This window comes from Chionomys nivalis, chromosome 10 (genome assembly GCF_950005125.1).
Source record: "Chionomys nivalis chromosome 10, mChiNiv1.1, whole genome shotgun sequence".
Lineage (NCBI taxonomy): Eukaryota > Metazoa > Chordata > Mammalia > Rodentia > Cricetidae > Chionomys > Chionomys nivalis.
The window spans coordinates 64,603,112-64,620,911 of NC_080095.1; the positions used below are offsets into that span (position 1 = coordinate 64,603,112).

Here is a 17,800-nt window from a genome sequence, read left to right on the forward strand (position 1 = left end):
TGACTTTTACATTCTCTCCATCTATTCTGCTGTGATGTTCTGTAAACCTTGGGTGGGATGTATTTTGACCCATTCATGGCTGTGCATTCACAGTCACTTCTTATTAGCACTTTGACTAGTTTCTTTACTAACTGTTACGGCAAGAAAAAGCTTTTCTGACCATGATTCAGAGTAAAAGAAATCTGTGGATGTAAGCATTAATATTTAGAAAACATTTTGACTGCATAACCATTTAGCAAAATATCACCATGGGTTCCTTACTAGGGCCTATGATCTTTCCAGTCAAGGGATTTTGACCAGGTTTATAGTACTAGACATGAGCTCCCTCCTGTGAAGCAGGCCTTTAATCCACTAATAATTGTTTGCCTCCATAACATCATGCCTGTTCCTTACATTAGTAGGCATAACTGTCCTGGCAGCTCAACATTGTAACATTCAGGGTCCAGTCTTACATAAGACCACCAGAGTCTTCTCCCACTCCTCACAACAATCTTCATAATATCTTCCAGAAATATGTTAGCTAACCAACAGGAGAAAGTTTTCTGGTGAGTTTGAGACTGATTTCTCTATGACCTTTAACCAAAGTGGGTGGCGTTTTCAGCAATAGGGTCTTTCTGTTGTTGGAAGTTTCTATCTCACCTGGTTCCGTAGCCGTTCAGTCCCAAAGAAACACACAGAGGCCTACATTAATTATAAACTAGTTGGCCTATTAGTACAGGCTTCTTATTAACTCATATCTTAAATTAACCCATAATTCTTGTCTGTGTTGGCCACATGGCTTGGTACCTTTTATCAATGAGGCATGCGCCTGGGTGACTGCTGTAGACTGGATCTTTCCTCTTCCCAGAATTCGCCTATACTTCCTGTGTGGCTACTGGCCAATTAGTGTTTTATTAAACCAAAACAAGTGACACATCTTTACAGGGTACAAGACCATTGTCTCACAGTATCTTTCCATTTTGTTTTTTAGATTTTGTCATACAGAAATACCACAGTTACTTTATAATGTTGGCGGGCATTTGGGCATTTAACTCAGATGATCGGGATTGTGTGGAAAGACTTATCCAGAGAGTCACTTTGCCTGCCCTATTTTCTTTTGAAGAAGAGATACCTTTTAATTTGACAAAGTATAAGAAATTAAGCCTTTTTCCTTTTATAAACCAGATTTTTGATGCTGCTCTCAAGGAGAAAAAAGATCTTGCTAGGATAAATGGCACACCCCTTTAATTCCAGCAGTGGGAATAGCAACAGGTGGCTCTCTTAAGAGTTGTATGCCAGTGTGTTCTAAATTGTGAGTTCCAGGCCAGCCAAGGCTATATAGCAAGACCCCACTCCCACCCCATACCCTAAGGAATAAAAGAAAAAAATCTTTTTCTACTTCAGTGTCAAAAAGATATTTTTCTAATTTTTTAGTCTTATAATTTAATGATTATTTTTGAGATCTCTGGGTCTTTTTGAGTGAATTCATGTACATCTGTATGTAGATCTTGATGTTTTTATTAAGGTGGTATCTGCCAGGCTTTTCAAATGTGATAATACTATTAATACTATTTTTCCTTTTATCAGTCAATATTTGGGGGAAATACATTCTAATTATGTAACCTCTTCGAAATTTTACTCATAGTTTTAGTATCTATTTAAGGCTTCTGGCTGAATTTTTTTTTTCCTTGAGACAGAGTTTTTCTCTCTGTAACAGCCCTGGCTGTCCCAGAACTCTCTTTGTAGACCAGGCTAGCCTTGAACTCACAGTGATCCATCTGCCTCTGCCTCCCCAGTGCTGAAATTAAAGGCATATGCCACCACTGCCCAGCCATCTGGCTGAATTTTTATTATGATGGTTGCCAACTCGTAACTGTCTGAGTGTGGCTTATTGAGCTGTCATGGACATGCAGCCTAGCTGTCACATGGAATATGCAGTGTAGTGGGATGTTCTTAAGGACTGTCCTGCTGTTGTTACATGCAGTTTTGAAATATTTTAATTTCCTCTTGTAAAATAAAATCTCAAGCCTGTTAAGAGTCTTATTCCAGTGTCACTTCATGTTCTGCTCTAGGAAAACACTAATATTTTTGCTTATCTAACATTTCAAATAAATGAATTCATTTGGTGAAGTCAAAATGGATTCACACAGTGTATTCTTTTTTGACCTGCTTCTTTTACAAATTAGAAAATGCTTTACAAATTCATTCATGTTTTAGCATAATCAGTTGTTTCTTTTTATTATGTGTATATGCTAAGTGTGTATCTGTTGGGATATTTGAATATTTCCTTTTTTTAGCCAACATTGTAAAATAATCCTTTCACAGAGTGGAAGGTGATTAATCTGTGTTGCTTTTATTCAGCATGTGTGTGGTAGCTTGTCGTAATGCCAATTGAAAGCTTATGAGATATGTTATGTCATTTTAGCTTTTTAAAACACCTCGGCAATTTAGTACAACCAGACTCTCAGATTACAAATGAAACCCAAGGGTGTAAGGCTGTTTAACGTGGCATACCCACAAAAAAAAAAAAAAAAAAAAAAAGAAAGAAAGAAAGAAAGAAAGAAAAGAAAAGAAAAATAATGCTGTCATGGCCTCTACATTCATGTATGCCAGGAATTATCTGCAAAGGTTTTCTCCCTTCCCTACTTATTTTCCATTGTCTCTAATAATATTCTTTTAAAAATTTGTTGCATTTTTATTTATTTCATTGGAGGGAGGCAAGGGGTGTCCATGATGCAGATGTGGAGGTCGGAGAACAGGATTGTTTTCTTCAACCATGTGTGTCCTAGAGGATTGAACACGGGTTTCTAGACTTGGCGGCAGTACCTTTACCCACTGAACCATCTTGGCCGCAGTACCTTTACCCACTGAGCTGTCTTGGTGGCAGTACCTTTACCCACTGAGCCGTCTTGTTCTTCCTCAGTATAATTCTTTTCGTTCTCGTAGATCCTTTTTTTCTGTTATTAAATTTGTTTGTTTTGAATCAGAGTCTGTCGTCTTGGAACTCCTGTGTAGATCAGGCTGGCCTTGAACTCGTAGTATTTCACTTGCCTCTGCGTCTTGAGTGCTGTAATTAAAAGTGCTCCATCCAGTATAATTCTTTACTGTTACAGTTTTGTCTTTTACTTTCCTTTGCCATCTCTGGAGGCTCCTGCTTGAAATCTAGTATCTAGGTACTTGGATTTCTCATTACTATCAGTACTGAGTGTTGCTATTTCTGCATCCTCTTAAAGACTAAAGTCAAAGAATAAATATGTACTTCTTGAATTTTGCATACAAATGGACGGAAATAGAAAACACTATCCTGAGTGAGGTAAGCCAGACCCAAAAAGAGGAACATGGGATGTACTCACTCATATTTGGTTTCTAGCCATAAATAAAGGACATTGAGCCTATAATTCGTGATCCTAGAGAAACTAAATAAGAAGGTGAACCCAAAGAAAAACATATAGGCATCCTCCTGAATATTAACTTTCATCAGGCGATGAAAGGAGATAGAGACAGAGACCCACATTGGAGCACCGAACTGAAATCTCAAGGTCCAAATCAGGAGCAGAAGGAGAGAGAGCATGAGCAAAGACCTCAGGACCGCGAGGGGTGCACCCACACACTGAGACAATGGGGATGTTCTATCGGGAACTCACCAAGGCCAGCTGGCCGGGGTCTGAAAAAGCATGGGATAAAACCAGACTCGCTGAACATAGCGGGCAATGAGGACTACCGAGAACTCAAGAACAATGGCAATGGGTTTTTGATCCTACTGCACGTACTGGCTTTGTGGGAGTCTAGGCAGTTTGGATGCTCACCTTACTAGACCTGGATGGAGGTGGGTGGTCCTTGGACTTCCCACAGGGCAGGGAACACTGATTGCTCTTAGGGCTGACGAGGGAGGGGACTTGATTGGGGGAGGAGGAGGGAAATGGGAGGCGGTGGCGGGGAGGGAGGCAGAAATCTTTAATAAATAAATAAAAATATGTATACACACATCTATCCCCTTTGGTCCATCTTTTCCTTTGTGACAAACTTGTCTCATATTCTCAATATATTATTTAGTTAGCCTTCTTAAAAGTGATTATATTTACCCAAATACCATTTCCATGCATTGCAGACATTCTCCTTAACTTGTCTGGGCTCCAATAATTTACCTTGGGCCTTTGCAGACTCCTTCGTAGGTATCTTTCTGATTTTGCTGGAAGTCCAAAATGGAGTATTATTACTCTGTGTCTTCCTCTACGTTGCATGAACAATCTGTAGACATCTCATTCTCAAAGTCTCCACTGAGTTGCTGCCTTTCATGTATAACCTGCTTCCTGTTCTTGGGTTTTGATATCTGCACTTGCCTACTACCACTGTGAATGCACACACACATAATCATGGCCATATATACCTCTGTCGTCGATCACAGTTACCCAGGAAGAGATAGAGAGGAAAGAACATTACTGTATTTGTCATTAATACAGCCAAACAAGTCATTTTCACAATTTTGCAATATACAATTTAGTGTAAGAATTTAAAAAATATATGTAATACAGTTTTATATAGACCAATTTTAAAGGATGGATTATAATTAAAGCACATTATATGTGTATGTATGAAAATTGTGTAGTGAAACCACTTTGTATGTTAATAAAATGAAGAATAACATTTGCAATATATTATGATGTTCATAGTCTAAAAGGTTCAATATATTATAACCTCTATAAGCTTGTTTATAACAGCTAAACTATATTCAAGAGATTCTGTATTGTAATGATTCTAACAATATCATTTATTTTTAGGTAAAAAGTTTAGAATGGAAGAACAAAGAAAACCAAGAAAGGGGATTTTCATTTTTGTTTTCACATTTTAAGAAGTTTTACTTGCCTTATATTTTCCCAAACATCTGCAAGGAGAATAGTTTATATCATCCTGTACTTGGTAGGTATAATTCTGAATTTTATAAAAGAACACACATAAGAATAGAATGTCAGTGTAAAGTTGGTATTTACTTACAGAAAACTGACCATTTGTATTGATTCTATACCCAGATTCATAATGAAAGTGCATTTGTGGTAACAAATTTTTACTGAGAATGGAAAGGTTTCAATAAAAGTTTACTCTCTGGATATCATCCATTGGAGTTAGCAGTAGATTAAATTGAATTCTCATGTTTTTATGATCATTAGGGTGTGTGTGTACTTTTTTCTTTTCTTTTTTAAATTTTGATCAGAATTGGTAAGCTGCCTAAGTTGGTCTGGAACTTGATACATAGCCCAATATCTCAGACCCAGACTCGTCCCAGGTTTGTGATCTTCCTGTCTCAGCCTTCTGAGTGCTGGGATTACAGGTATGTGCTATCATGCCGAACATTAAAATTTATATTGTGAATTTGTTTTCCTACGATTTCTCAAGGGTTCAGTGAACAATCAAATTGTAGAAATTGTTAAATTGTTTATTTTTGTCATTTCTTGTCCAATTTTTTGTGGTTTTGCCAAGTGACCTGTTGGAGCCTGCATTAGAGTCTTGTGTACAAATCTTGATAGACCTGGGCAATCTGTCTATGAGAGGAAGAGATAAGGCTGTGTGTAGAAAATCTATTTTGAAGAAGGATGTGGCAAATTCGGGCAACTAGCAGACTCAGGTGTTGCCATCATGACCATCTCATTGAATGTTTTTTTGTTTGTTTTCAAGATAAGGTTTCTCTGTGTAACCAATCAGGCTGTCCTGGAACTTGCTCTGTAGACTAGGGTGGCCTTGAACTTAGAGATCCACCTGCCTCTGCTTTGTGAGTGCTGGGATTAATGGTATTTTGGAAAAGTCATACTTTTATATATTAGTCTAATATATGGTTCATTCTTCTAGGTTCTCAACTAGCATCTCACATTATAAAATGATTATTTTTTAATTAACACTTCTAAAACCAGTGTAGTGTCAGAATATCTCCTAAGAGTTTAAAAATGTAGGCTTAGCTAAGAGTAATTGCATTTTTCATTTTATGTTTTGCTTTCTATTTTTCACATAGATATCCCACAGATCAGACCAAAGCCTCATTATGTGATGATAAAGAAGGATGCTGAAACCAATGAAGCAATATATTGTACAAAAGAGCCTTTCATCCAAGCTCGGGTTATTGTCATTCGTTGGCTGGTTTCTTTCTGGCTTGAGCCAAAACCACATTCAGGACCTAATATTCCTGGGATGGAAGGTGAAGTTTTGCCAAAGAATATTCAGGTAATATACAAATAAAGCAAGGCTGTTAAAGTTAGAAATGGCTTCCAGAATTCATATGCCTTAGTTATACAGCATGTTTAGAATAGATGCTAGAGATAGCTTATTTGCATAAATCTATCTCATAACTCAAACTTTAACCATTATTATTGTAGAAATAGTATTAGCTGGGTTGTGGTGACACATTCCTTTAATCCTAGCACTTGGGAGGCAGAGGCAGGCAGATCTCTGAGTTGGAGTTCAGCCTGGTCTACAGAGCGAGTTCTAGGACAGCCAGGGATAAACAGAGAAATCCTGTTCCAAAAATGGAAAAAAAAAAGGAGAATAAAAATTAGTATTAATTTCTTAATGGAAAATAAAGTTTGTATAATAAATACCTAAAATTCTTCTTTAAAAAGTTAAGAAAGCCTGGGGGATATAGATGGTAATTTTAGTCCTGTATTATCACAGAAGTTTAATAGAAAATAGTCTCCTTTATTCATAGAGCATAGGTTTGAAGATCCTTGTATCCCTGAAGTTTGGAGATAGTACTGAACCTTTGTGTGATGTTTTTCCCTTTTCAGGGTATGGTAAGTTTAATTTAACTCTGATTCTCATGCTTTCATAACCATCAGTTTACCTACTGATTTATCTTCCAACCTCATTCTTTTTACATTTTAAACAGTCAAAGAATACAGATTTGAAATCTGGCCCAAATGCTTCCATTTTCAACAGACACTGAGTCTAAAAATATAAATGAATGTTACATAACTATACAGTGGAGAAACTAGGATTTTAAATTATATATATATTTTTTGTTTTATTTTTTTTGATTCAACAGCATTTCATCCTTACACTTCTTTTTCAGGTTCTCTTTTCCTCTAATACTGTGCTTTCCTTTACTGAAAAAAAATTATATTTTGATTTCATTTTTCGTTTTTCCTGCTTCCTCCCAGATCCTTCCCACTTCCCTATCCACCTAACTATATATTCTTTACCCTATCTCTTTAATACAAACGAACCCAAAACAACAACAAAAGCAAGAACCACACGCACCTACAAAATAAAAATAAAAACAAGCAGAAGACCAATAAAATAAAAAATTCAAACAAAGCAAAATGAGAGAAAAAGTCTACAAAAATACCATTGAGTTTATTTTTATTGGTCAATTTCTCCTGGCCATGGAGCCCCCCTGAGGTGTGGCTAATACAGCCAGTGAGATTCCTTAGCCAGCGGGTATCAGCTGCAGAAAGCTTCTTGGTAAAGGTGGGATCCCATGTCCACTTCAACCTCGGAGTGCTGGGATTCCATCTGGCTTTAATCTGTGCAAGTCTTATATATGCTTTCTGTGAGTTCATATGTGCATCAGTCCTATTCTGTGTGGAAAATAAGGTTTCCTTGCTGTCATCTGTCCCCTTTGGCTCTTACAGTCGTTCTGCCTTTTCTTCCAAATAGATCCCTGAGCTTTGAGAGGCGGGTTTGATGAAGAAATCCCATTTTGAATGGAGTGCTCCGAAGTCTCTCATTCTCTACACATTGTTCAGTTGCTGTCTCAGTGTTAGCCCCCATTTACTGCAGGAAGAAGCATCTTTGATAAGGATTGAGTTAGGCACTGACCTATGGGTAGAGCCATATGCCAGTATCATTGGAAACCATTTTATTGCTGTTTACTTGTAGCAGAATCATAGTATTAGGATTTTTTTCCCCTAGAAGCATGAACTCTATGGTCTTAGGTTCTTGGCCACTTGAGCAGATGGTACCAGATATGAGTTCCATCTCCTGAAGTCGGCCTGAAATCTAATCAGAAAAGGATTGTTTACTCCCATGACATTTGTACCATTGTTGCATCAGGATGTCTTACAGTCGGGTTATAGCTGGGTGATACTGATGACGTAAGTGTCTTCAGCAATAGGGTCTTTCCATCAGGTTATTGGAGAATAACCAGTAGCCTTGGTAATAGCGTTGATGTTTGGGTGTTTCCATCGGGTCCCTCTAGCCAGTGACTAAAGTACAATCCATTCCTGGCACTGGAGTGTGGCGGAGCAAATGAATGTAGACAGATTATATAGATATATACAGCTTTAATAAGGAAATAGACTTACAGGACCACAGGTTTCCGCGGCGGAGCAAAAGACAAAAAAGGGCTGCTGGGCTCACGCCCGGCAGATTTATCCGTAAACATTAGCCCGAGGCGAACACGCCCCCAATGGGTGGGGCTATGTCCCTACATCTCCCCCTTTTGTCTAAATAAGATAGAACCAAACCAAATACAACTATATACAATAATAACAAATAATAAATATAACAAACAATATTGAGAACAAAACTTTTGTTAAACATTTTATCTCAAGGAGTCTAAATAACATAGAGAGTAACTATAATTATATAATCTTTAACTCCGTCAAAGATCTGAGAAGGGAATAAAGATTACTTAACAATCGAGAGATATCCAAAATGTGCAACAATTGACAGAGACAACTGACTACCTGGGCAATCACCCAAAGTCTCGTTTGTAATGTTGAGTCAACCAACTTTGGCTAAGGCCTAACATAACTGGCATACCATTATTAAAGGCAAGGAACTTTCTTAGGACTATCCTACCCTGTCTTGGCAAGATAAGACAATCCTGTTTTATCCACTTAGGGATATTTTGTATCTTTGTCAGAAGTTGAGGTATGGGCTTTTTTTAACCCAAAGGCCAGTTTTGTCAAGAAGACAAACTCCCAGTGGAGTGTCTTTGGTGTTCAACGTTCTCTCGGGAGTAGAGTGGTGTTGCCAGGAGTAATTGTGTCTCTTTGGCATAGAAATTTTAGGTTAGATTAAAGGCCATTTTTTACAGCTCTTTGAAGAGGCTGAAGATCATACTATCTATACTAAATATAATCTCTATGTAACTAAAAGACCTGATAAACTTAAAAATAAATATGACAAACATATAATTTTCAATACCTATCTAACTTTGAAGACTAAAAGAATAAACAACTGTGCAATATATGAAGACAATGATCTTCAACTGTAAACAATGTTATAGTATCAGAGGTAGAAATGTACAATGTAATATGGTAGAAGTATTAATACAATATAGACAAAGTTATAAGTATACTCATACCAAAATAGAGGTAGGAACACTCACATTCAATATTTAACATATCAGTATGGGGGCAAAATAGCCCGACGTTGGGACGCCAAATGTGGCGGAGCAAATGAATGTAGACAGATTATATAGATATATACAGCTTTAATAAGGAAATAGACTTACAGGACCACAGGTTCCCGCGGCGGAGCAAAAGACAAAAAAGGGCTGCTGGGCTCACGCCCGGCAGATTTATCCGTAAACATTAGCCCGAGGCGAACACGCCCCCAATGGGTGGGGCTATGTCCCTACACTGGAGGTTTTTTTTTGGTGGCAGAAGATGTCTAGTTGGGGCATTGTCTCCCTTATTTGATGAATTCACTTAAATTTTTCATTTATGTATAGATTGTAGGAAGCTTCTGCAGTAGTAGGTTTCATATGGTTTTTCAAATGGCCATAATGTTAGTTGTTCCTCTCCATATTCCCTGCTTTACCTTTCTCCTTCATCCCCCTCCCTCTATAATCTTCTTATTCTAGTTTTCCCTTTGTCTCTCCACACTGCTATATTCTATTTCCCCTTACTTGGGAGATCCTCCCCTACTCCCAGTCCCTCCCATATTAAAAACTTAATTTTTGTGGGAATTGTAGCACACACATCGAAGGTTTGAAAACTAACATCCACATATAAGAGAAACATACAATATATGCCTTTTTAAAGTTTGAGTCACCTCTCTCAGGATGATTTTTTTTTTTTTAGTTCCATCCATTTACCTGTGACTTTCATTTTTGTAGCAGTTGAATAGTATTCCATTGTATAAATGTACCACATTTTTATTATCCACTCACTAGCTGATGAACATCCAGGCTGTTTACAATTTCAGGCTATTATGTATAGAGTAAATGGACATGGATGAGTAAGTACCTCTGTAGTAGGCTATGGAGCCCTGTATATCGAGAGAACTTGTGCCAAGAGTGGTATAGGTGGCTCTTGATTTATATAGATTCCCAGCTTTCTAAGGAACCACCACACTGATTTCAATAGTGACTGTACCAGTAGGCACTCCCATTATCAGTGAATAAGTTTCCCGTTTCCCTACATCCACACCAGCATGTGATTTGTTTAATTGATCTTGGCCATTCCTACTGGTATAGGATGAAATCTCAAAGAAGTTTTAGTTTGTATTTTACTGTTAAGAGGGCTGACCATTTATTTCTTTAAGTGTTTTTCAACCATTTGTGATTCATCTTTTGGGAACTCTGCTTAGTTCTGTATCTCACTTTTAATTGTGTTGTTGTTGTGTTTTTGTTTAATTATTTTTAGTTCTTTATATATATTTAGATACCAACCCTCTATCATATGTTTTCCCATTCTGTAGGCTGCTACTTTGCTGAAATGATAGTGTGTTTTGCTTTTCAGCTTCCTGAGGTCTCATTGAGTAGTTGTTGATCTTATTGTTATCAATGTCCTGTTCCGAAAGTAATTTCCTGTGCCAATGAGCTTGAACTTTTCCAGCGATTTTTTTTTTATCACATCCAAGGTGTTTGTGCTTATGCTTTTTTTTAATTTTAATTTTTATTTTTTTTAATTAAAATTTCTACCTGCTCCCCGTTTCCTATTTCCCTCCCCTCCTTCCAAATATTGCCCCCTCCCCCCAATCTCCTCCCCCATCCCCACTCTTCTTCTCCTCCCCCACACCATTCCCCCTCCCTCTCGATACTGAAGAGCAGTCCAAATTCCCTGCCCTGCGGGAAGACGAAGGTCTTCTATCTAAGTCCAGGAAGGTGAGCGTCTAAACAGGCTAAGCACCCACAAAGCCAGTTCATGTATTAGGATCGAAACCTAGTGCCATTGTTCTTGGCTTCTCATCAGCCTTCATTGTCCGCCATGCTCAGAGAGTCCAGTTTCAACCCATGCTTATTCAGTCCCAGACCAGCTGGCCTTGGTGGGCGCCCAATAAATCAGTTCCAATGTCACAGTGGGTGGGTGCACCCCTCGTGGTCCTGATTTCCTTGCTCATGTTCTCCCTCCTTCTACTCCTCATTTGGACCTTAAGAGCTCAGACCGTTGCTCCAAATTGAGTCTCTGTCTCTACCTCGATCCATCGCCAGATGAAGGTTCTAAGGTGATATGTAAGATATTCATCAGTATAGGATAGGGTCATTTCAGGTTCCCTCTCCTCAGTTGCCCAAGGTACCAGCTGGGGACATCTCCCTGACATCTGCAAGCCCCTCTAGAGTCAAGTCTCTTGCCAACCCTAAGATGGCTCCCTTAGTTAGGATATATACTTCGCTGCTCCCGTATCCATCCTTCCTATATCCTAACCATCCCAATCCCTCAAGCTCCTCCCATCCTCCCCTTCTCACGTTTCTCATCCCATTTCCCCTTAGCCCCAAGCCACCTCACCCGCTAGTTCCCAGTTTTTGCCCAGCAATCTTGTCTACTTCCCCTGGAACTAGCTCTTGTAGACCAGGCTGGCCTCGAACTCCCAGAGATCCGCCTGCTTTGCCTCCCGAGTGCTGGGATAAAGGCGTGCTTATGTTGATATCCTTGATCCATCTGGAGTTGAGTTTTGTACAGGCTGATAAATAATTGTTCTATTTAAATTCTTCTTGACTAGAAACATTTGTTGAAGATGTGATCTTTTCTCCAATGTCCATTTTTGACTTCTTTGTCAAAAACCAAGTATCCATAGGTGTGTGGACTTATGTCTGGGTCTTCAATTCAATTTCATTGATAAGTGTGTGTTTTTATGCCAATAACATGCTGGTTTTCTTAAGGTAGCTCTGTCGTACAACTTGAACTTTGGGATAATGAACTTCTATCAGTTCTTTTGTTTGCATGATTGTTTTGGTACACTGAATTTTTTTGTCTTTCCATATCAAGTTTTAATTTCTGTGAAGAATTGTGTTGAGCTTTTTGGGGGATTGCATTGAATTTGTAGATACTTTTAATAAGATGGCTGTTTTCACAATAATCCTATGGGTCCATGAGCATGGGAAATCTTCCTATCTTCTGATGTCTTCAGTGTCTTTTTTTTTTACTTTTTAATTATTTTATTTATTTTTTTGCTTTATTATTATTATTATTATTATTATTAAAAATTTCCACCTCCTCCCACTTCCCTCCTCCTCCTTCCACTCCCCTCCCTCTCCAGTCCAAAGAGCAGTCAGGGTTCCCTCCCTGTGGGAAGTCCAAGGTCCTCCCCCCCTCCATCCAGGTCTAGTAAGGTGAGCATCCAAACAGACTAGGCTCCCCCAAAGCCAGTACATGCAGTAGGATCAAAACCCAGTGCCATTGTCCTTGGCTTCTCAGTCAGCCCTCATTGTCCGCCACGTTCAGAGAGTCCAGTTTGATCACATGCTCCATCAGTCCCAGTTTAGCTGGCCTTGGTGAGCTCTCATTAGATCAGCTCCACTGTCTCAGTGGGTGGGATGCACCCCTCGCGGTCCTGACTTCCTTGCTCATGTTCTCCCTCTTTCTGCTTCTCATTTGGTAGAATTGCCATTTTATTTTATTTTTTTATTAAAATTTTCTGCCTCCTCCCCGCCTCACACCCCACTCCCATCCTCCTCCCTCTCCAGTCCAAAGAGCAATAGGGTTTCCTGCCCTGTGGGCAGTCCAAGGTCCTCCCCCACTCCATCCAGGTCTAGGAAGGTGAGCATCCAAACAGGCTAGCCTCTCACAAAGCCAGTACATGCAGTAGGATCAAAACCCAGTGCCATTGTCCTTGGCTTCTCAGCAGCCCTCATTGTCCACCATATTCAGAGAGTCCGGCTTTATCCCATGCTTTTTCAGTCCCAGTTCAGCTGGCCTTGGTGAGCTCCTAATAGATCAGCCCCACCGTCTCAGTGGGTGGGTGCCCCCCTCACAGTCTTGACTTCCTTGCTCATGTTCTCCCTCCTTCTGTTCCTCATTTGGACCTTGGGAGCTCAGTCCATTGCTCCAATGTGGGTCTCTGTCTCTATATCCATCCATCGCCAGATGAAGGTTCTATGGTGATATGCAAGATATTCATCAGTATGGCTATAGGATAGGGCCATTTCAGGCTCTCTCTCCTCAGCTGCCCAGGGACTTAGTTGGGGACATCTCTCTGGACCCCTGGGAATCCCTCTAGCATCAACCCTACAATGGCTCCCTTAATTAAGATATATACTTCCCTGCTCCCATATCCATCCTTCCATTATCCCAACCATCCATTCCCCCAAGCTCTCCGCATCCTCCCCTTCTCACTTGTCTCTCCCCATCTTCCCTTTCCCCCATCCCACCCCACCCCCCAGTTCCCAATTTTTGCCCAGCAATCTTGTCTACTTCCAATATTCAGGGGATAACTATATGTTTTTCTTTGGGTTCACCTTCTTATTTAACTTCTCTACGATCGCAAATTATAGGCTCAATGTCCTATATTTATGGCTAAAAACCAATTATGAGTGAGTACATCCCATGTTCATCTTTTTGGGTCTGGGTTACCTCACTCAGGATAGTGTTTTCTATTTCCATTTATTTGCATGCAAAATTCAAGAAGTCATTGTTTTTTTTTTACCACTGAGTAGTACTCTAATATGTATATATTCCACGCTTTCTTCATCCATTCTTCCATGGAAAGGCATCTAGGTTGTTTCCAGGTTCTGGCTATTACAAATAATGCTGCTATGAACGTAGTTGAACAAATACTTTTGTAGTATGATAGGGCATCTCTTGGGTATATTCCCAAGAGTGGTATTGCTGGGTCCTGGGGTAGGTTGATCCCAAATTTCCTGAGAAACCGTCACACTGCTTTCCAATTAAAAAATGGGGCACTGAACTGAACAGAGAATTCTCAACAGAAGAAGTTCAAATGGCCAAAAGACACTTAAGGTCATGTTCAACCTCCTTAGCGATCAGGGAAATGCAAATCAAAACAACTTTGAGATACCATCTTACACCTGTCAGAATGGCTAAAATCAAAAACACCAATGATAGCCTTTGTTGGAGAGGATGTGGAGTAAGGGGTACACTCATCCATTGCTGGTGGGAATGCAAACTTGTGCAACCACAATGGAAAGAATTGCCATTTTTTACTATGTTGATTCTACCCATCCAAGAGCATGAGAGATCCTTCTATTTTCTGGTGTCCTCTTCAATTTCTTTCTTCAAAGACTTAAAGTTCTTGTCAAATAGAGTTACCCCAAGATACTTTATGCTATTTGTGGCTATCATAAAAGGTGAAGTTTCTCTGAATTCCCTCTCTGCTTCTCTATCCTTTGTGTATAGGAGGGCTACTGATTTTTTTGAGTTGATCTTGTAACATGACACATCACTGAAGTTATTTATCAGCTGTAGGAGTTCTTTGGTAGAGCATGGGAAGTCTTCTTATCTTCTGATGTCTTCAGTGTCTTAACGCTTTTATTATAGAAGTCTTTCACTTGCTTGTTTAGAGTTATTACTATATATATATATATAATTTATATATATAGACTATTGTAAAGGTACTGTTCCCTGTTTTCATTTATATATAAGAAGACTACTGATTTTTGTGTGTTAATTTTGTATCCTGCTATTTTGCTTAAGTGTTTAGCAGCTGTATAAGTCTCCTGGTGGAGTTCTTTGGGTCTTTTATATATAGAAATCATATAATCTACAAATAAAAATACTTGAATTTTTCCCTTTCCTATTTGTATCTCCTTGATCTCCTTCAGTTGTTTTATTGCTCTAGCTAAAACTTTAAGTACTATATGAATTGGTATAGAGAGTTGACATCCTTGTCGTGTTCCTGATTTTAGTGGAAGTGCTTTGGTATTGTCTCCATTTAGGTTAACATTGGCTGTGCGGTTACTGTAAATTGCCTTTATTATGTTGAGGTATATTCTTTGTATCCCTAGTCTCTCCAGAACTTTTATCATGAAGTAATGTTGGATTTTGTCAAAGGCAAAATGTTGGATTTTGTCTAATGGGATGATCACATAGTTTTGTCTTTTAGTCTGTTTTTGTGCTGAATTATGTTTGTTTATTTATTTATATATGTGGAGCCATCCCTGCATTTCTGGTAAGAAACCAGTTTGATCAGGTTAATTATGGTCTCCAGGCTTGATGAGTATTCTGTTATTATAGTGAATAGCGTTTTCTCAAAATTCCCAAGATTTCTCTTAATTTTATTTCTTTGTTTTCTGTCATGAATCTTGCTTCCTTCCCTCTGTACTGTCGATACTACTACGTGTACTACGGTACCACCCCTGTAGTGCAGCGTCTGCACTAGGAGAGACAGTTCGTGAGTCAAACACACACACACATATAGAGACAGAGACATGGGTCACCGTTGAAACAAAAATGCCATTATTATTTTCAGGGGTAGCTTGTATAGTGCTCTGGCCACGCCCCAGCTCTCAGGATCTTTCAGCTGCAGACCCATCAGAAACCACTCCTCTGCTATCAGGGTCTCCTGCTCAGAGAAGAGGGAAACAATTGTTTACAGGAAATTCAGGGTCTGGTGGTCTGCAGTCCCCACACTCCTCTTGTTCTGCTTCAGGAAAGTTTAAATACTTAGCATTGTGAAATAAATAGCCTGGTGCTATTTTCTTGTCAGTTATTTATTCGTTCTTAAAGACCTGAGCTTCCTCTCTGTGACTGTGTGTTGAAAGTTTTTTCGTGTGGGTTTAATTGATGACTTAATTGAATTACCTCAGTTTAATTAAGGGTATGTAGATGATTTGTTATTACACATTTTGAGTTTTTCCTCTGTCACTTAGGTATTATCTGCATTTCTGCTTAATTTTTCAGCATGGATTGTAATTGTTTATCTGGCTTTTAACAGTGTTGGATGTGGCCTTGGGGTATGCTAGTATTTACTAAAAGCAAAACATTGAGTTGAGTGATAATGATATCTTTCATTTTTGTTTTCATTTTAGAGAGCAGCTGCTAGTTTGGTATCCAGAGAAGAAAACAAAAATGATAATGTTGATAAAGCAGACAAAACTACCGAGCCAGAGCAGTCTCATTCTAATACAAGCACTCTAACGGAGCGAGAGCCTAGCTCTTCTAGTCTCTGCAGCATTGACGAAGAGCATCTCACGGACATCGAGATTGTTCGCAGAGTGTTTTCATCCAAAAGAAGCAATGTAAACTTTGTCACAGAGATATTTCGTCAGGTAAAATACATGGGAACAGTTTCAGATTATAATGAAAATTATGTCATTATTACTGAATATATTGATGTTTAGCTATTTAAAAATGATTCTATAAAGATTTTTAAAGTTAATTTTAAGTTTTTTAAACTTATTTGAAAATCCTCTACATTTCCCCTTTCTCCTCCTATTTCTCGCTTGTTGTTTTCTTCCCGTAGTGAAACACAGAGATTTGTGCGTACAGAACACATGCTCTACTGGCGTTGCACCCTCACCGTTCCTTTCTTTTTTCCTCCCCTTCATATTCCCTAAATTATCCAAATAGTTTGTAATTATTCACTGTGCGTCTTAGGATTTCTGTTGCTGTGATAAAACCCCGTGACACCAAAGGTAACCTGGGGAGGAAGGGGCTTATTTATAACTTGTAGTCCATAACCAGAGAAGTCAGGGCTGAAACTCAGAACAGGAACTTGAATGCAAGAGCTGATACAGAGGCCATGGGATGTTGTTGCTACTTACTGCCTGCTCCCGTGGCTTGTGCTCAGCCTGCTTTCTTACAGCACTCTAGGTGTGGCTGTGTCCTCCTGCATTAGTTACTAACCAGGAAAACGCAGCACAGGCCTGTTCACAGGCCGGTTCGGTACAGGGATTTCCTCACCTGAGGTTCCTTCTTCCCAGATGACTTTGGCTTGTGTGAAGTCACTATAAACTGGTCAGACACTGTGATAATTAGTTGTCAGCCCGACACAGCCTAGAGTTATCTGGGAAGAGGATCTGATGAATGGTCTAGATCAGGTGGCCGGTGGGCATGGTGGCTTGTTTTGATGATAACTGATACAGGAGCAGCCAGCCCCATGTGGACATGATTCTTTGGGCTACTGTACTGAACTGTGTAGGTGTAAGGAAAGAGAGCTCAGTGCTGGAAGTATGCATGCTTCTTTCCTCTCTGCTCCTAACTGTGCTATGACTAACTGGTCCAGCTCCTGCTGTCAATGACTTTCTAGCAGCAGTGGGCTATACCTGGAATTGTAAGCTAAAATAGACGCTCATTATGACATTTTCAAGCGTGGACATATACATGTCATAGTCCTCTGTTACTCTCTTTTGTACCCTCCCACTTGTGCTCTCCCCCTTCCTCATCTCAGCTATCTCTCCTCCTTCTAATGTCTAGTTTCATTACAGTTGTTCATTTATGGGAGTAAACTGTGGTTATACCACTGAAGAAAATGTTTCTCCCTCCCCCGCAACCCTTTATTGTGTATAAATCTTCAGAGCAAGGTGGGGGCCCATGACTCTTTCCCTGCTCAATGACAGGATGTTGACCAGCCTAGTCTTAGGCAGATCTTGTGGAGGTTATCAGAGCTACTGAGAGTTAAGGAGTGTGACAACCACGGCATTCCTGGAAGTCAGTGTTCCACAATTGTATACCTCCCACTCACCTCTTACATTCTTTCTGCCCTCTTT

At 39.4% G+C, this 17,800-nt stretch overlaps 1 protein-coding gene across 5 annotated transcripts in view; it reads left to right on the forward strand.

Annotated features, from left to right (window-relative positions):
* Positions 1-17,800, forward strand: part of Ralgapa1 (Ral GTPase activating protein catalytic subunit alpha 1) — a 220,028-nt gene that overhangs the window by 53,046 nt on the left and 149,182 nt on the right. For all 5 annotated transcript variants that reach the window (XM_057782719.1, XM_057782722.1, XM_057782720.1 and 2 more), the window contains exons 8-10: positions 4,758-4,896; positions 5,981-6,189; positions 16,121-16,360. In XM_057782719.1, the coding sequence (XP_057638702.1) occupies positions 4,758-4,896; positions 5,981-6,189; positions 16,121-16,360 (588 nt within the window). The remainder of the gene's footprint in view (positions 1-4,757; positions 4,897-5,980; positions 6,190-16,120; positions 16,361-17,800) is intronic.